This window comes from Salarias fasciatus, chromosome 15, assembly GCF_902148845.1.
Source record: "Salarias fasciatus chromosome 15, fSalaFa1.1, whole genome shotgun sequence".
NCBI classification, from domain to species: Eukaryota; Metazoa; Chordata; class Actinopteri; order Blenniiformes; family Blenniidae; genus Salarias; species Salarias fasciatus.
Window position 1 is genome coordinate 7,547,596 of NC_043759.1, and position 21,922 is coordinate 7,569,517.

At 42.8% G+C, this 21,922-nt stretch overlaps 1 protein-coding gene across 2 annotated transcripts; it reads left to right on the forward strand.

Annotated features, from left to right (window-relative positions):
• The first annotated feature begins 1,882 nt into the window (after positions 1–1,882).
• slc35d3 (solute carrier family 35 member D3) lies at positions 1,883–21,707 on the forward strand. Of its 2 annotated transcripts, XM_030110535.1 has the most exons (6): positions 1,883–2,107; positions 4,982–5,192; positions 11,393–11,550; positions 11,634–12,410; positions 18,108–18,110; positions 21,694–21,707. In XM_030110535.1, exons 1-4 carry the CDS (start codon positions 1,883–1,885, stop codon positions 12,372–12,374), a joined length of 1,335 nt encoding a protein of 444 aa, XP_029966395.1. In that variant the 3' UTR covers positions 12,375–12,410; positions 18,108–18,110; positions 21,694–21,707. The 2 variants fall into 2 exon arrangements, with proteins under 2 accessions (XP_029966395.1, XP_029966396.1); XM_030110536.1 differs by lacking the exons at positions 18,108–18,110; positions 21,694–21,707 and having other exon boundaries at positions 11,634–12,787.
• The last annotated feature ends 215 nt before the right edge of the window (positions 21,708–21,922 follow it).

The window sequence follows — 21,922 nt, forward strand, 5'->3', positions numbered from 1 at the left end:
TCTCTTTAGAGTGACTGCATCTCGTTTTTCATCACTGTGAGAGCTGAAAACACTTCGTCCTCATTAACAGAGGAACAAATTGTGACTGAACATATTTACAACCTCATTCTATCAGTGTTATGGCAGCTAAATTTATCAAATTATTCTATTCCCCCGCTCTCAGACGGCTCATTCAACAAGTCAGAAGCAATTTTGCAACTTGTGTGAGTTGATATTGACAGAGAGATATGGAGCTCCAAGATGCTTTTTCCATCAGTTCGCAGCTTCTGGCACCGATCCTGCTGCAGTCTCATCTATTGAACTGCTGGAAACACTTCTGAAAATAACCCCATGTTTTTATTTCTCACATTCGAACGATTAATGATTAAAATGTGCAAAGGCTGGCAGATTAATAAGTGATAAATGTGAGGGTGTGTGTGTGTGTGTGTCTGAACGCTCCATCCCGTTAACGTGCTTAATGTCTGATTATTTAATCTGGTATCCAGTTTTCTAAACATCGACTTCGTTCATCCGTCACACCGATGAAGAGGATTTCAAGCTGAACTGGAACAAACAGTGAGGAGATGAGAGGAAGGAGGGAAGCTCCTCTTTTACAGACAGAATCATCTGCAGCTCACATCCGCCGCTCTCAATCTACCTGAGATACCGGAAATAAAACTGAGCTGAGTTCACAAACCAGAGACTCAGAAATGAGACTCTGAGAGACTAAAAGGAAATTCAAACAAACATAAACAAACAATAGAAAACAACCGCAAAAAGATGCAAAACAACTTGAAAGTTCTCCTGAAGGTGTCGGCTCCCAGGAGATGCAGAGTAACTGCACAGGGACGCAAAAGCTGCAAAGACGCATGCAAAATAATAGTAATGAAAAAAGAACTGCAAACAGCCTGAAGTCACAGCTCTGCAGAATCACTGAGTTTTACATGAAGGGTTTCAATGAAGAGGCAGTTAAAGCCCCTCCACTCTCCTCTCGCTCCCTCTCTCTCTCTCTCCGACACTTCAAGCTAAATCCCACTCCCTCTGTCTTTCTCTTTCTTTTTCACTCCTTTCTTTCTCCCTTATTCCTCATTGACACTTTGTCTCTCATCTCTTTATTTATTTATTTATTTCTCACTGTCAGCCTCTCTCTCTCTCTCTCTCTCTCTCTCTCTCTCTCTCTCTCTCTCTCTCTCTCTCTCTCTCTCTCTCTCTCGCTCTCTCCCTCCCTCCCTCTCTCACCCCCACCCCTCCTCTCTCCCTCTGTGCCAAGAGGCGCTGCGGCAAAATGTCATATTTCACCGGCTGCGCTCTCAGAGGACGAGCTCCCCTCTACTGTACACCTCCTGCTGCTCCTCTCCTACTGTACTCCACCGCAGCCTCCATCCATCCCGGGATCCACTTCTCCTCCTCCTCCTCCTCCTCCTCCTCTTTTCCTCAATCCCACTGATGAGCAGAGTTTCCCTTCCTTTTGCAGGTGAAGAAGCGCAGAGAGGAAAAAAAAAAAAAAACTTCTGAAGATCCTCAGAAACATGAGCCGGAGGGGAGTAAAACCAGAGACTTTGAGAGTTTTGAAAGCTTTGAGGAGAGAAAAATGAGCCTGAGCCGCAGTTTGAGCTGAAGAGAGGGGTGAGCAGGGTGTCGCGTCCTCGTGTCTCCTTCTACTTTTACACTGATTTTGATTAAAAAGCTCCTGAATGCAGATTCCTCTCAGCGCCACAGTGGGTTTGTCACGGTGGGCTTGTCACAGCCTCGCGTCCTCCGGCGTCTCCTCGCAGCGGCAGTGCGTCGCGGCCGTGCGTAAAAGCGCAGAGCCTTCCCCCTCCAGCTCCAAACGGCGCATTTAGCGGCGCGCGCCGGAGCCCGAGTCCGTCCTCCACCCTCCGAACCCCCACCGCCGGGCGCCATGGACGTGTTCAAGAGCCGCCTGCTGGGGATCTCCGTGGCCGTGGCGCACGGCGTGTTCTCCGGATCCCTGAACATCCTGCTGAAGTTCCTCATCACCAGCTACCACTTCGGCTTCCTGACGCTCATCCAGTTCCTGACCAGCAGCACCGCGGCGCTCACGCTGGAGACGCTCCGGAGGCTGGGGAAGGTCAACATCCCCCCCTTCAGTGTCCAGCTCTCCAAGGTACACACGCGCACACACTCACACACAACATTCTTTGTGTGTTTTTCTCTTCGAATCTGGATATTTTCAGCACTGCTTGGTGCTTAAACGGGTGAAACCAACCTGAAAATATGAAATAATTCTGGGAAAAAAGTGAAAAAGCGTGGAGAGAAGTACATATGTTGAGTTTAATTATGACTTTATACTTTTGGTCCCTCCATGTCAGGACAGAATGAGTACTTCCTCGTGCGTAACAGTCTTCAGATGAGCTTTTTTAAAAAAAACAACTTTTTTAATAGAATATAAGTGAAATGCATTATTAATTCCATAGAGGAATAAAAAAAACGCTATGGGGAACATTCAGAGTTACTGCAGTAATGAAGATGCATCAACACTGGCCAAATGCCAAGTTTTCCTGATCCAAATGAAAGTTTTTAAATGGCATCTATATTTAATCAGAGAACCACGAACTGGATTTCAGTGTTTCACGTGAAGTACAGCACAGAATCTATGATTCAATTTAAATTCTTTTTTAGTAATTAAGCTTGTATCCATTCATGGTGACAGGCGAATGGAGAAAAAAAGTGATAAAAGTGATTGAAGATGCACAAAGAAAGTGTATCAATAAAGTTTAAAATTCATTTTTTAAACTTTTTTTTCTTTTAAGTAGTAATGGAAACTATAAAAGTTAACATTTCTTGTTTGGGAAATTAATAATATGCAAAGTTTATTATTATGGGATATCAGCAAAAAAAAAAAAAAAAAAAGGCCATTAAAGTCCATGTTTTCATAATGACATCTTTCTATTGTGTGACTGTCATCAGTCATATCAGCTGAGATGAAACATGATCACACACGTTTGTCTGAGGGGGTTTATCATTTATCATTTTAGCCACCAAATGAATGATTGGATGATCACAAACAGTTCATGTTTCTGTTCAAGGCTCTAAAGTTAATGATTTTAATTGAAAAAGTGCTCTGAAGTGTTTTATTTTAGGAGGGTGGGGTGCTGGGGGGTCGCTGTGAGCCCTGGAAACCCTCCGGACTGCGCCCCTGATTGACTGACTGACTGACTGATTGACTGACCGGATAATTGAGCGAGCCTCAGATGGAGCGGAGGACTGACTGATGGGAGCATTAACAGTATTGGCAGGACTGTTTGTCAAAATCACCGTGGACCTTAAAAAAAAACAAAGTCTCAATCTGCGTTTCTCTCATATCTTTAATGTCTTGTTGGAGTGGAAGAGAACGTGGTCAGGGCGGTTCTCTGTTCTGATTGGTGCAAATGTTTGCGTGGGCGGTCTCGAAACCAACAGCCGTCCAGAGAAACGGCTGCATTCTGTCAGGATTTATTCAATAGTCAGACGAAGGTTGGTGGTTCGACACCAATGTTCTACCCTCTCTATGTGTCGAACTGTCCCAGCGAGCTAATTACCCCCCATGGTGAGCCGGAGGCCTCGTTCAGCTTTCTTTGCGTTTTGGGTGTGTGTTTACACGAGAACGGTGATCAGAGACAAATGTAACTTTTCGAAAACGCTCCGTCTCCGTGGAATCGGAAATGCTGCACATGTGCACCAGCTGTTCTGCACATGCTCAGTACATTGTTCTGTGTGTGTGTGTGTGGTTTCATTACAAAAACAACCAACAGCACGACTGGCGGCCTGACATGCTAACTATAGCCTTTCTGAGGTTTCCATGGAAACAGACGTCATTTTCAAAACATTACTGTGTAAACACGAAACTTTTCTGAAAGAAAAATGCAAAAACGACACATTTTCACTTCAAATGTCACATAAATGAGGCATTAGTCTGTTTTTCAGTTGACTTCTGCGTCCTGATCAATTTAGCGTCTCTTTAAAACCATTTTGATCGTTTTTTTGACTGTGTTTTTGGTGCTTTTTGCATCTTCAGCCATGTTGATTGTTTTATTTTCAAGATTTTTACATCTTTCGTAGTTTCCGGACATCTACCTTCAGTGGCTTTGTGCCTGTTTCTTTGCTTTTTCTGCACATCTAAGTTGATTTATCAGTTTTGTATTTCTTGGAATTCGTCAAGAATCTTTTTGCAAGTTGTGTTTTGGACACGCTTTAAACAATGCTTTTTTTACTTCGACTATTCTTGATTGAAGTGAATTTTATCAGTTATAACTCATTTATATTCTCCCTCATTGTTTCGTGAGCTTCACTAGCATCTTTATTTCTATCTCTGAAGTCTGTTTCTATGATGTTACATCTCACTGTGGTCATGTTGCTTTGTCTTGGCATGTTTCATTTCATTATGTGCTTTTTTAATGTTTCTTTTAAGCCCTTTTTTGCGTGTTTTCACTTTTTTCTTTGAATTTGCAAGTTTCTTTGTGGTTATTTTATGTTTCTTGGCTCAGTTCGCTTCTTTTTTGAAGTAATTTGAAGCACACTTGTGGCTGTTTTGTCGCTCTTCCATCTCTCTCGAAGCCAATTCTAATTTTTTCTCGGTAGTTTTACGCATGAGCGTCTTTCGACTGCTTCCCCAACCATCGCCACCTCCTCCGTCCCTGCACTCCTCCCGCCTCGCAGCTCCATCTCCAGCACCTTTTGTCCGTCTTGTCTCTGTCCTGAAAGCTTTGCCCGTCCTGCTTCCCTCCCAGTGTGAATCTCAGCATCTCTTCCTCCTGCAGCTCAGTCAGCCTCCCGTCACCAAACATCCCAGCAGGTCCCGCTGTCGTCTTGTAAACCTTGCTGCTATTGTTCTGCCACACATCATCCCTGACACGTGTCTCCACCCACTCCATCCTGTCCTCTTCTTGATGTGGAAAAAAAAAAAACAAAACTGCTGCATGGAAAGAAAAGACCCTGCAGTTGGGATGGTGATTCTGCATATTGACAGATTTGTTTTGACTCCCCATGATTCCTCCTGCAGGAGTTTGCCTCGGTGTGCGTCCTCTCCACGCTGCAGTCCACCCTCACCCTGTGGTCGCTGCGCGGCCTCAGCCTGCCCATGTACGTGGTGTTCAAGCGCTGCCTGCCGCTCTTCACGCTCAGCATCGGCGTGTGCGTGCTCCGGAACGGCGTGCCGTCCATCGGCGTGGTCGTCGCCGTGCTCATCACCACCGGGGGAGCCGCGCTGGCCGGTAAACCTCGCCATTAACGCACAGGGATGATTGTAACTGGAGCGGATAACCAAAACCTGGCCTTACATCCATCTATCCATCCATCCATCCATCCGTCCGTCCTTACTGAAGAGACACAATTCATGTAAACTGATCACAAAGGCAATCAAACGTCATTAAACCTTTCACTTTCTGCCTTCAGTGCAGTCACCTGTAATAACCTGTAATATATTTTATTGTTCTTGTCCGCCATTGTTAACATGTTTGTCGTTCTCTGTTGTTCCTGTGTGTGGTTTCGTGATGAAAACAGACAACAGCACCCACTGGTGGCCCAACATGATAACTACTATATCAGTGTTTCTGCCGTTTCTGTGTAAACCATCGATTGATTATAAAGATGTGGCGTTATGAAAACAGAACGTCTCCATGTTGAACATTTTAAACCAGATGTAAATACGATTGGTCATGACTGTCATGTGACACGTGGACAGAGGAGGCGCTGTGATCAGGCGATTTCTGCAAAACTTTAAGACATAAATTAAAATCTATGTGAAAATCAGAGTCTGGTGAAACCAGCACAGCTGTAGAAACTAGAGATAGAAACCAGAACATGTTCTGAAACTGGGCGCTTCATATGTTTATTTGCACTCTGAAAATCGACATTTTTGAATGGGTTCCAATGAGACCCGGGCTCTTCATGAAACCAGCATCATCGCCCCCTGCTGGAATTTCCCTGGTGTTACAGCTTTTCTGCACTTGCGCATTATCTTCACGTTTTACCAGCGGAGGTGGGCGCTTGGTGTAAACGGACATTGTTTTCAAAACGTTGCCATGTAAATGCAAAAGTTCTCTGAAACGAAAATGCAAAAACGCTGCTTTTCACTTACAATTCCCCAGAACGGTTTGAAACAACACCAAAGCAACTGTAAAACACTTAAAAAGTGAAAAATGCTAAAACCGCCAAAGAAAAGGAGAAATACAAAAACTAAATAAGACAAGAAAAGAAATGAAACAAACATTATTATTGCGATAAAAATCAAGACAATCAAAGCAGCTCAAACATTAGCTGGAATCAATTTACTTACAATTGTAACATCAGATAAAACAAGGACGACAGATTATTTATTGTTTTAAACTGTTGTTAGGAAATTTCATGAGTACAACCAAGGAGGCGGTTTATATAGAGCAAAACTGTTAATGCAGCTGTTATAAACTGTGTCCCCCAGTGGGAAAGGTTAGTAGTTTCCCCTGTTCAGTTCAGCAGTTAGAATCAGCTCAACAGAGGAAATAAGCGTGCTGTCGGGGGAGATGAAAGCGGCTGTTGCAGTGCGTTGTGGGTAGTAAACCAAACGTGTGGGACGGCGAGCTGGAGGAGGATCTGCAGGACAGGCTTGATGCGATCTTAACAATGGGAAGAGCTGAGTGGACGGGCGGCTAATTCCCTGCATGTGTTGGAAGTTTATGGAGGACTCGGGTTGATGAGGCGGAACAGATGCTGCTGCAGTCGATTCTGGAGGTAATGAAGGTGAGAATCAGATTTCACCTGCAGAGCAGCAGAGAAACGCACACAGAGTCAGGACGCCCCTCTGCTTTTATCGAGGGAAAAAGACGTTTCAGCAGCTTCTTATCAACCTCTTGCCTCCTTCTAAAGTATGAATGAAAACATTACGACACACAGGAACGCTGTAGCACGAGTCAATCAAACAGTTCAACACACGTCCAAGTGCAGAAGCACAGGTGTCAGAAAATTTCAGGTTTACACGGCACCATTTTGAAAATGTTGTAATTTGCATCTTGGGCCACTAGTGGGTGCTGGAGGTGGTTTGTTTGTTTTGTTTTTTTGTTTTAACAAAATCACTCACATGCTGAGAACAATATGCTATAAACGTTATTTAGTTACATTTCCCCTGGTTTCCATGGAGACGGAGTCAGATGGTTTTTAAAAAGTGGTGTTTTCAGTTAGCCTCGTAAACCAGCCTCGCCCAGTCCACGTTTGAAATTTGGAGCTGGGGTGGGTCTGGGGACAAGCCAATAGAAAGAGAATGCGACTCGGCCATGAAGCCAATCAGCATTGCCGCTTTTTGTTTTCAATTTTTTTTTGGCGAATTCCGGCGGCTAAACTGGAAGTGACGCCATCACTGCGCGTAGCGGAGATTACGGAGATAAACTTTAGCCATCGTCTGAACGCTTCAGTAAGTAAAGTTATAGCCGAAATACCAAGTATTACAACAATCAAGCAAGAGCAAGAGTCTGCGTTGAGTTTCTAACAGGAAAAGACGTTTTCGCGTGTCGTTGCTCGTCGAGAAGCAAGAGCTAAAGAGCTAAAGCTAACCTTTAGAGAAGCTAACGCATTTTGGCGACGTATTTGTTTTGAAGCGCTGATTGGCTGAAGTATGCTGTCAGTCAAAGGAGTAACCGACACCCCTGAAGTTTGTATTGGCTTGTCCCCAGACCCACCCCAGCGACTAAATCCAAATGTGGATGTGGAGCGGGCAGGGCTGGTTTACCAGGCTAGTTTTCAGTGGCTTTGAACACTGTTATCCTATAAACACACACATTTCTGTTTTCACCAGAAAACATTGTGGTGTCAATGGAGGATAAATTGGTTCCAGCATCCTGGGTTAGTATAAAGAAGCTTCAATTTAAAAACATCTGCTGACAAAACAGCATTTTTTGGGAAATGCATGGCTTAAACTCAACTACACTTTGTATTTAAGTTTGATTCATTGGAAGACTTTAAATTAAAAAACAAAAAAAAACAAAAAAAAAAAACACTTACTTCACAAGGAAAGAAAACACCACAGATGCTGGAGATTAAATTACTATGTCTATGAGAGCATTCTTTTCTTCATTCAATAACATTTTGAGTCACATGTTCAACAAAAATACCTTTAATAATAGTGACTGGTTTACAGTGAGTTAAATGTTCATGATCTGAATCTCTTCCCCCCCAAAAAAAAATCAATCAAAGGAAATACACAAAACAGTGTGTGTGTGACTTCAGATCGGTGGCGTCGACTGTAAATTAGCGACTGACTGGAGATCAGTTTGCAAACCTCAACATACTTCCACTGATCCACAGGAAGGGAAACGGACTGAAACCATTAATGAGAGGAAATCTGTTCATGAGCCTCCAACAATCTGGCTTAAAACACAATAAAACCCTAAAAACAAACATTTGGGTGGATTTTAAGTACAACATTAATTTCTTCAATCTTCTTCCTCGGCAGTAAATTCAACAGTTTTATTGTGTTTAATGATCCCGGAGTCACGAAGAACTAAATGGAGGAATAAATACTGGAGATGATTGATTTCCAACCCGGGGGTTTGTGGGATTTGACAGACGGCCAGCGAGACGTTTAATGGACAGATTCATCATTCTGGGTCTAATCCCCGCAATAGCAGCCGCCCCTCCCGTGAAAGCAGGAACACTGGTTCCTTCAAGGCGGATTAATCATGTGCGATAACGCTGCTTCGTCAATATTTAGCATGTTTAAAGAGTGGATCGTTTGTGAGATTGTTTGTTCCGATTAGGATGCTTTTCACTGGGGAGGTGAGGATAAACGGCTTCCTGCTGATTTAACTTCACCATACAGTCTGGATTTCAGTTTTAATGAAATTACAACATGTAATCGACTTCAAGTCGCCCTGAAGAGTCTTTGACGAGACGGCTGGGGAAATTTTCACAGTACCGTCCGCACATTCATGGACTCATTACAAACTAATAGAAAATTCAACGGCTCCGAGCCGACTTAATGTTTCCACACTGAGGCTATCGAGCACATTAATGAGCTTACTGGGTGCAGTTCTCCCAATTCTTTCAATTTAAAACATTTTGTGGTTTGCCAAATACAAGATGTTTCCATCAGTTTGGGAAAAAAAAAAACAAAGCAAAAAAAAAAAGCTTCCTCCATCTTTGCACAAAAGCAGGATTTCACAGCGAGCTTGTGATGTGCAGAAGAAGATCAAGTAAAAAAAACAACACTTTAATATGAGGACAAGGCTCCTGATGGGATTTTAAAAAAAGCAGCTGTTTTTCCAGCTCTGTGAGGAGGGTGTGAAAAATCACCGGATTAAAATCACTGATCTGAGCAGGTGATGTTAAAACACTCCCCACAGGAATAAACACCGTGACACTGAAGCTTTTACATATGCAAATTCAGCAAACAGCCGCTGTGATGATGAAAGCTGGCGCTGCAGCGAGCGACGCCAAACTCTGACCTGCGTTCACGCAAAGCGTCTTAGTGGGAGTCGGCGTGGATGGAGAGTCAGCGAAAAGCACGCAGCGCCGCAGCATTACACACTTTTTAACCTTGAAATGAACGTATAGAATAAAGAGCATTATTCTCTGCAGAAAGAGGAGCAGGCTTCTCATTATTCTGCGCTCAGAATGAGTGTCAATGAGCGGTATTTTGTTGCTTCTGTAGCACTTGCTAAGCGTGCACGGGTGTGTGGTTTCATGAAAAAAAACGACAGCACCAACTAGTGGCTCAACACGCTAACTGCATCGTTGTTCGCGTTTCTGCAGTTTCCATGTAAACAGACATTATTTTCATGAAGCTGCCAAGTAAATGCCAATCTTTACTGCAGTTTTCACAACTTGTTCATCCATGACGTCTCAGGATCCCTTCTGTGTGCACATGATGTGTTGGTGTGTCTGCTGCTCCCATGGCCTCCCCCCCTGGGTTTCCAATCATCCCTCCTCTGTGTCTAATTACCCTCATGTGCTTCACCTGTGTCCTCCATTACCTCTGCAGATCGTCTTCTCTGCACTCTGTCTTCCTGCAGCCTCTTGTGTTCTTTGCGTTTGTGTTTTCGGCTCCTGCCCGTTTTTGGATCCCCTCTGCTTTTCGATCCACACTGTGGTCGCTGCGTGACGTTGATGCTGATTTTCCTTCCATTTCTGATGAACATTGACCGCTGCAGACAGGAAACGCCTCCCATAAACTCTAGGTTTGGGCGTTGTCTGAACCAATCATTGTTCAGCTCATTTCAAGATATATTTATTCCATCCAAAAGTAAAAATGGAAAAAAAAAATGTGTTCAGATTTTTAAAGCTGATCAGTGTATGTCAAACATTTGCAACTGGTGTCTATGGACCAATGCAAATACTTAAATAGAGAGTCATTTCATAACATTTTAACCCAATATCAATTGCAATTATTCCCTAAATAATGCCTTTCAGTGTTTAAAGGATCCTGTTCTCACTCATGACCAAGATTCTATTATTAGGATTTATTAGACTGCAGATGCCGTTCATGCATATATGATGTGATTTCTAGTTGCCATCAGGATTATAATAGAACAAAGTAGGTAATATAAGATGAGATAAGAGGCTGCGTTGTCTCGTAGCAAAAGTTTCCTCAAGTACCACCAAAACGAAACCGAAGTTCACAGTTTTAATTTGAAAATATTGCATAAACAGAGCCTTATTGATGCAGGCGGTCTAATGGATTAAACATTTGAAAGACTCAAAGAACCTCCTGCTTTACACCACATCTTTACACCAGTTGCTCATCTGCAGAGGTCTGGCGGAGTCCGGGCCATGCAGAAGTTTGACCTACAGTCTTAGACAGACGGTCATAATGTTATAAGGAAGCGTTGTGGGCTTCATATAGAGCTGACCTTGAAAAAAACAACTTCAGAAGTATTTTAGTGTCTTTGTCCAACTTGACTTTTTAAAAAAATAATATTAAAGTTATGTCTCCTTTATAATCACCAGTCACTAAAAGGTCATTTCAACGTTGTCCCAAATTCAGACAGAAATTACCTCCTGTCCTCTTATAGTATGTAAGTCTTTCATGTTGAGTTATCATGGCCATAAATCCTGCAGCGGCCAGAGTTTTATTGATAACACGGCCCGGGCCCACGTCCTCGTCTTCATCCGGACGCGGTGATATTTTCCGTGTGACTGATTTTCACGACTCTTGTTTGAAATGTCGTTAAAATGATTGATCTCGGTTTGATTTGAATCAGATTTAACATGTCCATAATTTAAGCTGCCCTCATTTTTCTGGAGCGTTATGGCTCGAGTCGGAAGGCAATTCGCCCAGCAGGGGAAGAATAAATAACATTGACATTTACACAATCGATAGGATGGAGCTGAACAAAGGTGGAGCAAATCAGAAAACATCATGGGATGAATCGGTGTGGAACTGTACAAATATGAGCTATATGAAAAACGCGACTCAGACGTCTCCCCTCACTCGTGTTCCCTCCAGGTGCCGGAGATCTCACAGGCGATCCCTTCGGCTACGTCACTGGTGTCCTGGCGGTGATCATCCACGCCTCCTACCTGGTTTTGATCCAGAAAACCAGCCATGACAGCGAGTACGGGCCGCTCACAGCACAGTACGCCATCGCCATCATGGCCACACCGGTGGGGCTCCTTTTTTCCTCGTATTTGTTTCTCTCTCGTCTGTTTCGGCCTTTAATTTCATGCTCTTTTCCCGTCCTGTCCAGGTGCTGTTCGTGTGCTCCATCATCTCCTTGGACGCCGTCCACATGTGGTCGTACGAGGGCTGGAAGGACCCCCACATCACCGTCATCTTCGTCCTCTGCATCTTCATCGGCTGCGCCATGAACTTCACCACGCTGCACTGCACCTACATCAACTCGGCTGTCACCACCAGCTTCGTGGGCGTGGTCAAGAGCATCGCCACCATCACGGTGGGCATGCTGGCGTTCAGCGACGTGGCGCCGACGGGGCTGTTCATCGGCGGGGTGGTGGTGAACACCGTGGGCTCCATCACCTACTGCGTCGTCAAGTACTTCGAGACCAAGAAGAAGAGCGCGTACGAGGACCTGGAGGAGGCGGGGAAAGACGGCGGGCTGCCCGGGGAGCCGTACCGAGAGAAGCCGCCGCTGAACGGCAACGGGCCCGGGAACGACTCGGGACTTTCCGAGAACGAGGGACGGTCCGCCGAAGAGACGGGGGAGGACCTGGAGGCGTCTCAGTTGACTAACGGAGGGTTGTGGACCGGAGACGGCGGGCAGGGAGACGCGGAGGGAGGAGTCAATCCCCGCGTCATGACGGAGAAGGAGGTGATGGAGATGCAGAGGGAGCACCTCCACAAAGAGGGGGGCGCCCCTTCCGGCCAGTCGGCCAGTGACAGCTACCTGGGCGTGTGGAGGTCCATCAGACACCTGCAGTTCATGAAGAAGGACCCTTTAATCGACAACATGGAGCAGCAGAGTCCGTGAGGGACCTGGACAGACTCTGGAGACGAAGACACAGCAGTGAAGAAGAGTGGAAGGACAGACCGGGCGTCCACCGGGAACCTCTTTCAATAGCAGTGCTTAACAAATGCTTGTTGGTCACGTCGACTGCTGCTGCTGCTGCGATACCTCAGTGAAAGCCTCCGCGCTCACGACTCCGTTTAATCGCCCCGACTAAAAAGAACAGAATCGTCAAAAAGCCGGAGACTGAAAGTCTTTTTTTCTTTTATTTAACGCGTGGAAAGAGATTCCCGGTGGAGGAGAGTGGATGAGCGGTTTGCGGGAGAAGCTGCCCGTCGATGATAAATTCTGCTTCTCGTCTAAACTCCGGCTCGACGGAGCGAAGGGAGGACCGGACGGGGCGGCCCGCCGAGGCAAAGCATGATTCTGGTTTACAAGACAAAAATAAATAAAGAAATAAAAGAAAAGAAACCCTCAACACCCGCTCCCCGTCCCCCTCCCCCTCTCCCGCTGATCGGCCAGCACCTCGCCATAAACACAAAGAAAAGCAGGTCTTTGCAGAAAAAAGAATGCATCTCTTGCAGAGTGGAATGTCCCGTCCAGTCAGGGATCAGCCGAGCGCTTCTGTTTAGTGTCTTTAAAAACTTGACTGAGTTCTTGTTTCTGATCGGCCAGCAGCTGCGTTTGTTCGCTCTGGTCTTTGTTCGTCCCCTCCAGGGCCCGCTGATATCTGCCTGACAGAAAACACACAGAAATTGTGAAATTTGTTAAAAAAAAAAAAAAGATTTTGCCAATGTTTAAATAGCATTAAACTGATCGTTTCAATCAGGGGTGTCAAACATTAGATTCGCCCAACTCAACAAATCGTGAAGCATATTGGATAAAATTTCAAAGAAAAGATTTTTTTAAACAAATTTCTACAGAGGAGCAGACAGAATACCGACACCCTGAGATCAGTGCTAGCATGCTAGCATTAGCCTCAACGCCATGCTGTCAGTGGGAATTTGGAAAAACAGCCATTATTCAATAGTTTTTAGACATTTCACACCAGAAGTTATCTTTAAAGCTGGCTTTATCTTGAAGTTGCAGTAATTATTTTTTGTAGTAAACATCAGACTTGACATTTTAAGGTACTGTTTAAAGAGTCCGACCCACCCAAAGTGAAATTCAGCTGTTTGTGTTTGACATCCCTGGTTTAGACGGTGGGAAACATTCAAACAGCAGAAATAGACGAAGAATCTTGAACACGACAAATTAGCATTTTATCTAATAACCATGTCTCGAATCTCCACAGTTTCAGCCTCCGAAAGGTTAAGAAACTCACTGCTGAATGTGTCAAATGTCCAAACAATAAAACTCTACATGGCATGTTTTCAAGGTTTCACTCTTTCGTTGACTTTTTTCAAGTAAACGAGGTTAAAAAAATTAAAACATAACTGGTGCGGCTCCACTTTAATCGAAAGAAAATGACGCCGATTCCACAGGGCCCTATTTACTGCTGATTTTTCGTTCATGTGGTTCTCATGTGGAAATTCATTTTGACGGCAAATGAAGTGAAAATAATAATAATGTGGCGTCACGCTGGAGTTCGGTGTCATTTTCTGCTTGTGTGTTATTACTTTCTTCGCTCGTTGCCTTCATGCAGCGAGGAGTGCTGGAACACAGATTATTTTCACTCGTTATTAAACATCAGCATCAAAAACTGAGGGAATTGTTATAGTTTTTCATCATAATAACAGCAATATTCATTTTATTCTATGCTATCCCTGGTTTTCACTTTGAAATATTTGAATACAATGCAAACAACACCAACAAATGGAACTGAATTAAGGAGTATCAAATTGAAGTAAATAAACATTACTTGATCGAAACAAATATATGTATATATATATGATATAAGACTATATTTAATATTTGCAGTATATCATGCGACATTAGCGGGAACCCACATATTAAAGAACGGCTGAAGGAGGACGGCAGCCGGCTGCTGGTTGTCGCTACCTCCACACACACACATCAGGTCTTCTCTGTCAGCCGAGTTTCAGCCGCTGTCTGACTGATGAGGCGCTCTGTCCACCTCCGGGCGACGCACCGACACTTTCTAATGAAATCAGTCAAAATCAGCCTCTCGCGGGGGATGTGTGTGGGCCGGCAGGCACGCCAAACGTCTGAGGGAATTATTCACATCGGCTGAGTGAAGTCCTCCGTGTGTGGGCCCGGCCGTCACCGACAGGCGTCTGAAATGAGGGCTTTGTGCCGGATTCATCTTCATCCGTGTCCCAGGATCAGGCAAACATTTGGCTTTATTTTTAACCCCTCTCTCTGATATAGGTCTCAGATTTTTGGTTTCAAGGTACTGCCCATGGCCAATGCCAAACACACAAGCAAAATTGACAACTACTACTGTGGAAAATGGTGGCAATTTCAACATGAAGCCAATTCTAATGATGCTTTCTGGTATGAAATCCATCCAGTGAAATGTCCAAAAAGCGAAAACCTTCTCCTACAACTGTTGCTTTCTGCATGTTTTTACACACTCTCACAGCTTGGCTTTGAGGCTAATGCTAGTTAGCTAGCTGGCGCTGATGCAGCATCACTGATCTCTCAGCTCAGGCCTCAGTGTTGTGTTACATCCGCTGCTCTTAAAAAAAAAACAAAGAAAAAACAGTTTTCGTTAAGATTTTGATAATTTTCTTGGTGATTTATGGGGCCGGATTGGAGCCTCTTTCGGGCCAGTTTTGGCCCGTAAGCCTTATGTTTGACACCCCTGCGGGTCGGACTGGCCACCTGTCCGTCATCTTATCTCCCAGCACCTCCATGAATCCGCGGCCGAACGGGGAAAGTGATCATTACTTGTTGTGAGTCGTCGTGTCTGCCCGTGTTTGTCTTCACTGTAACGTTTCGGTCAATCGGAGATCAGAACGGCTCCTACTGGGATCAACTGTACTGAATTAAAGCATAGAAACACACTTTTCTTCTATTGTTTCTAAATCCTGACAGGTTTAAACTGTTCCTGCATCTTCCTCGCCGTCTTTGTGAATTCAGCGCCGCACACGCTGCTTTAATCTCTCCTTTCTGAGCTCCGGGCTTCTTGAATCATGCGCACAGAGAGAGAGAGAGAGAGCTGTCAACCCCTGTTATTGATCGGTATCGATTTTCCTCCTCACACTCCCCAAACTTCATTTAGCAGTTACAAGAGATGTGACACCCCCCCGAGCCACGGAGAGCAGGGTGCGCCTCACGCCGCCGTGATCGAACACTCTGAGAAATGAGAAAAGCGGTGTGTGAAAGCATGACGTGGGCCCGGCTCGCTGTCTCACATGTGTTTATCGGGGTGATAATGGGCGAATCGGCAGGGCTGCGGTAACCCGTGACTGACGAGAACACTCCTCCGAGGCAAAACGCAACTAATTCAGGAGAGACCGGGGGCTGCGGCGACGTTTTCAACATTTCTGTTTTTATCTCAGACCTGTTTTAAGTCCCAAAAAAAAAACCCCTTCAGAATCTGAGAGAAACCTGTTGGATCTGTGTGCTGCTGCATGGTGGAAATGTTATCGCAACAAAACAAGCTGGTTCAGAGACGGGTTTAGAAGGACGTCGCCTGTCCTGCATGTTTCAGACGTCTCTCTGCTTCCAGGACGAAGAGACTGAAAACAGGAGGAAAACTCTACTCTGCTACAGATAACGCAGTTTAATTACAAATAAACCTGACTCAGATTACTTTTATTGCAGAAGTATACACTTTTTAATCTCATAATTAAAAAGATGAATATTCACTTCCTACCAATGGAGTACATAAAGACTCCATTAAACATGGTCAGAATCGATCAGGTGACTTCTAACTTGCTCTTCATTGGAGAAACTGACAGCTTCACCTCGGCCCCCATTCTCTCCTCAAGTTATTTGTGAGGTAATTCTGAGCTTAAGGCCACAGATGCATGAATGTATTTGAAATGTTTACATTTTTTCTTGACATATTCAGCTCTGAATCCTGAGATTCACCGTGAAAATCTGCAGAAAATGCCTCCGTTACTCCATCGTCCCTCTGGAATCACGAAAATTTAGTCGCCAGAATAACTTCTTGGGGCAACAGCCACAGTGTTGATTAATTAATCATTAGAAAAAAAAACTCAAGATATATTTCTGGCAACGTTTGAGCAGCTTCCTGGTGAGTTTCCAGGAAAAGCAGCGTGTAAATTAACCCTTCTATCAGGCAGAGTGAGGAAAGCGGAGAGCTCAGCCACTACACTGCTAATTGATTCCAGTTAATAGCTTCCAGAGCCGATTTTCGTCTTTTCAATCAGTGCATTGGAGGTCATCTGAACATGTGCAAATGTGAATTTTGTTTAACGACAATTCAACATATGTGGAGAACAAAGACTGAAATAATGAGAAAATAATCGTGAAAATGTATTTATGGGCTGTTCTGTATGATTATGGCCGACGGTCTTTCCGGGAAACTTGACTTGTTCTGGAGCTGGAGCAGATGAAGTGAAATTATATTGGAAAAGCTGCAACGTCTGTGTGTTCCTGTTATTATTATTTTATTTGTCTTCGTTGTTCTATATGTAAAACGCATTTGGCCTTCAGTGAATGTACTGTATGTAAACTATAAATGCAATGGATGGATCCTGAACATCTGGATGTCTCAATGGAAAAACACACTAAGAATGGAAAAACACTAAGAAAAAAAGGCATAAAGTATAATGAAAAGACACAGAACTTCACAAAGAACTAAAGAAGTACAGATAATATGGAAAAAAATACACAAAAAAAATCAAATTCTATCAAAAAACAAACCTTAGCATACTGCAGAGATTCAGAGGTGAACACTATGGCTTCTGAAAAAAAGGCACAAAAAAAATTACAATAAAAAAGAAACACAAAACAAGACAACACAATGACAAAAAGACTCAATATGACCATAAATGCTCAAAAAGACAGAAAACAACTGAAAAAGATAACAACCAATAGAAATGTTTGCAAAAAGACGAAAAAAAAACCAGTCAGAAAGTTAAAATTATTCCAAGTGTACATCAACGTAAAAGAGTGTCATTAGAGACACACAAACCCTCAAGGACACACAACATTACTACAAAGCAACAAAAAATGAATACAATCACAAAAAAAAAGCGTTTTTGAATATGACAACAAAAAAAATCAGAATGATACAGAAGTGACAAAATCAAAAAGTGAAATAGATTTCCATATCTGAGCATAAAGAAGCAACATGACAGGAGAGAAAATTATAATTTAAGTTAAAAAATTTGTGGAAATAAAACATACAACAGCAACAAAGCTTCAAAGGGACACCAAAGTGCAAAAAAAACAAAAAAAAAAAAACAAAACAAGTAAAATTGTGACAAATCTACAAAGTGACACAAAACAACTCCAAATGGACAGAATATGATGATGAACGAGATAAACAGAAACCGAGTGACTACAAAGATACGTGAAAACCTGTCTACAAAATTTCATAAACAACACAATAAGACACAACAACACAAATTACATCAAATAAACACATCAGAAACATAAGAAGAGACACGATAACACTCTACACCGTAATTAAACTGTGTGATTTCTTTAAAAGGTACAGTATGTATGATTTATTTAAACCATTCTTAATCAATTCTCATATAAACAGTGCATTTTAAAATGAATTTTTTTAACCTCAAGGATAACTGCAAGCAAGCAAGCAAACCAACTAATAAGGACAGGTTGTGTAATACCACTCTGAACCAGCAGGTGGTGAAGTGAGTCACTTTCACATATCTTTAGTGGAAAAATGGAAGGAGGAGGAACGGTCTCTACACTGGCACCACAATGTCTGAACTAAGTCTGTTAAAAAATGCTCCATGAAAAGGAGAAAAATGTATAATTTGACATTTATCTGTCCAGAAGTCCAGACTGGTCTCTCACTCACTCCGAACTCACTTCTGCTCTGTGGATTTCCCTTTTTGGAGATTTTTGTTCCCGCTGTCACTGAAATGTCGCAGTATTGTTGTCCGTTGTGTGGTTCTGTAGCAGCTTTAGAGACATCTGATAACTAAATAAAAATTGATGAATAGTGCAGAAAATACAGGAAATACACTATAGAAGCGACTCTGGGTTAGACTCACTACTGACACCCAGTCTGCATTAGTGGAATCACTTCAGTCTTACCTTATTGGACCTTTAAGTTTCTAATTTATATGAATGATGGCTGGATGGGCACTGTCGTGAGAAGAGGAAAGCTCGGTGACCTGAGTGAGTCGACGTCTTTAAAACAGAGACAGATGAGGTGAGTCGAACATGGAAAACAACCAACAGTCGTTTCTGTCTCCACTGCAAGACGTGATTTGTAGTTTGACTGAAATAAAGCTGGTGTCAGTGTTTTACTGCAGTGCTTCAAACAGGGAGCAAGTACCCTGTTCAAGCATCTGTACTGATTTGGGTAGATATATGTATATCTAATGACTTTCAACTTGTATCAGATGGTGGAAAATCTACTTATATTCTTCACTGACGCAGAAACACATACTCTGGTAAACCAGAGTTTGGTGGAGTTTAACCATCCTGGAGAAACTGAAACTGTTAATTTAGTGTTTGACCTCATCCATACAGCAGATCCATATAAATGACAAATCATGATTCAGATCGTTTCTTTGTTTCAACTGATCAATAAACTTGAGGCAGTCAAGGAAGGTTAAAAAAAGAAGAAGACCCATTTTTGCAATTTTGACTGTTTTTGGAATTTCACTGAAACTTTGGAAATATTAGAAGAAAAAAAAAGGGAATTTTTGACTGATTTTTGACATTTCAATATTGGCAATATTTTGAACTTTTTGACATTTTGGACATTTTGTAGAACAGTTTTGGAAATCTTTCAGAATTTAAAAAAGAAATAAAGAAAGAAATGCATTACAGAAAAATGTAGGACATTTCAGACAAAGTTTGGAAATATTTTTGAGTAACTTTGGACACATTTCAAGTCTGACAATGTTCTTGACTAATTTATATATACATTAATGATACGGAAATGTTTGGGAGAAACTTTCAATGTATTTGGAAATATTTCAGAAAATTTTAACACATTTGGAAAATATTTTTGACTAATTTTGTACATATTCAATTGAAATTCAGGAAATATTCCAGACAAAGTTTGCATATATTTTTTGACTCATTTATCAACATTTCAGATAAATGTAGGAAACATTTCCTCCTTTGAATGGAAGTATTTCAGACAGACATTGATGTATTTTGCAGACATTTGGTCACATTTCAGACCATTGATGAGCAGCCTCCTCAGGTGGCCTCTCTCTTCTTGAGTGTGATTGGTTGATTGGCTGATCGATGCAGGGCAGGTGGGGAGGCTTCCTGACCTCTGATTGGCTGTTCGCTGGCGGCCACCTTTACACCTCTGTCCCTTTACTGTGTGTGTGTTGCATGAGTGAGTACTCATAACCTAGTGTGGGGATCTTTTTGTGAGACCTGTGTTTATGAGAATCACTGGACCAGTATTGATTAGCACTGTTTAGTTGAGTGAGTTTACTTGTTTAGTGATCATTTTTAATTTCTAATTTTAATTTTTTTTTTTGCTAGATGTCGACCGACAAAACTGATGATTTGGATAATTGAGCCTTTAACTTTGCATAAATCGCAGTTTAATTTAGAGGTAAAGAGCTTAAAACAAAGACTTAAGTCCTCACAAATACACAGTACACTAGTGCAGTGCATTCTGGGTGTAAAATTAACCTCTGACGAGAAAACGAGCTCAGAAGCAGTTGTTGCGTTGTCTTTTGGCGGGTGAAGTTAATGCCCGCATTGTCTCCGTGTGACGGTGTGAATGGACCATCTGCTCCTCAATTTGCACGTTCACAGCTAAGTAAATTGAAAATCTGAGCGGTGGGATGTTCATTGTCATCCTTGTCCGTCAGGCGGAGGCAGGGAGGGGGAAACCCCGTTGACAGATGTGTTTCCATGGCGATCGCGATGGTGTTTTCCATCAGGAGACACCGGATGTGGAGTATTTCTGCCGAGGCTCCAGGACAACATTAGACTGCTGAGTCTGTGTGTGTGTGTGTGTGTGTGTGTGTGTGTGTGTGTGTGTGATGCGGCTCATTATGTCACATGAACATCAGTGGGAGAAAAGAGGAAGCTTTGTTGGTCTCTGACGCCGAACGTGTCGTCAGTGTGGCGTTCAGGAGCGGCGTTATCCCGCAGGGCCGAAAACAACAAGACGCGTCTGTTCGCCCGTGTTTCTGGTGTCGTTGGCACTTTATGTAACCCGAGTTCTCAACCTTTGAAGCTACCGTTGACGATAGTTGTTTATTTTTAAAGCCAGCGGTTTCCAATCTGGGGTCTGGGACCCCCTTTAGGGCAGGGTTACGTGAACACACTGGCCCATTTAGAAATGCAGATGTGAAAAAATAACACATTTCACAGAATGCTGGCTCACTGGAGGATGGCCGTCAAGTTTTTCTAATATTTTGAAAAATCTTTTGAAGATTTTTTGACTATTCTGAGAGAGATTTTGTAAATATTGGAGAAAATTGGGGCATTTTTCTTTTCTTTTTTTTTTTTTTTTTAAGATATATGTGGCTACTTTGAACATGTTTTTGAGACTTTTTGGAGAAATGTAGAAGTTTTTCAGAAAGAAAATAGTTGAAAATAGTTGAAAACCATTAAGGTGTCCAACAGAACATAAAATATTAAAAACTCAGTTAGAATAAAGATGAGAGACGCAGCATAAGTAACTAATATTACTCACAGTGGTGTTACTGGTTATCATGTTGTCTGATGGTACAGAGGGATTTCTGAGCCGATAGTCATAAACGTAAATTAATATATGTGCTCATATGTTGAGCTGATGTGAGCGTGTTGCCTCCTCGATTCCACTAAATACTGGGAAAAGCATCACGAACTGGATGAATGTGCATCGCTCCCATATGAGCAGAGAGCTCGGAGGATTTATGTAAATAATAATCCGCTGCCTGAATGCGCCTCATGGGCCGAGTTGTAGTTTTGAATTTGACACGCTGTTGACTGTTAAAATTGTTTTGTGCGTCTCCTCGTTCTCGCCGCCGCTCGGTGTAATGGGCTGTTTGTGCCTGACAAGGTGGAATCCCATCACTCTGCGAGACTCCAGCTCAAAGTTTGAAGAATCCTGGGAAATAGTCTGAGTGATGGGAGGGTAACAGACCAGTTTATTCCTTGAAATGCGTCTGTTGCTGATGTGATGAGCAGGATTCATTTTGTATTGAGCTGACATTTACATGCTAGAGGCTTCACACTACATTACTTCTGTATTTCTGAATACATCTAATGTCAAGTTGAAGAAGTTTGGCATCATTCTTTAAAGGGAACTCAGAAAAGTAAAGTGGAAACAGGATTCGGGGTCAAATGAAAACGCCTTTTCTGTTTTAAATTTAACTTTCAGAAAAGTCTTGAGTTTACAATGTTTCGAAAACGATGTCAAACAGCACCCACTAGTGGCCCAACATGAAAACTGCATCATTTTCACCATTCCTGCCGCTTCTGGGTAAAGAGAAACAGACATCGGTTTCAAGTCGTTGTCATGTAAATGCAAA

Excerpts from the sequence above, each read along its gene's own strand:
- slc35d3 (XM_030110535.1), top strand. The coding sequence starts at position 1,883 with ATGGACGTGTTCAAGAGCCGCCTGCTGGGGATCTCCGTGGCCGTGGCG. Across the intron at positions 2,108-4,981 it reads TCAGTGTCCAGCTCTCCAAG|GAGTTTGCCTCGGTGTGCGT; the intron begins GTACACACGCGC and ends TTCCTCCTGCAG. Across the intron at positions 11,551-11,633 it reads TCGCCATCATGGCCACACCG|GTGCTGTTCGTGTGCTCCAT; the intron begins GTGGGGCTCCTT and ends CGTCCTGTCCAG.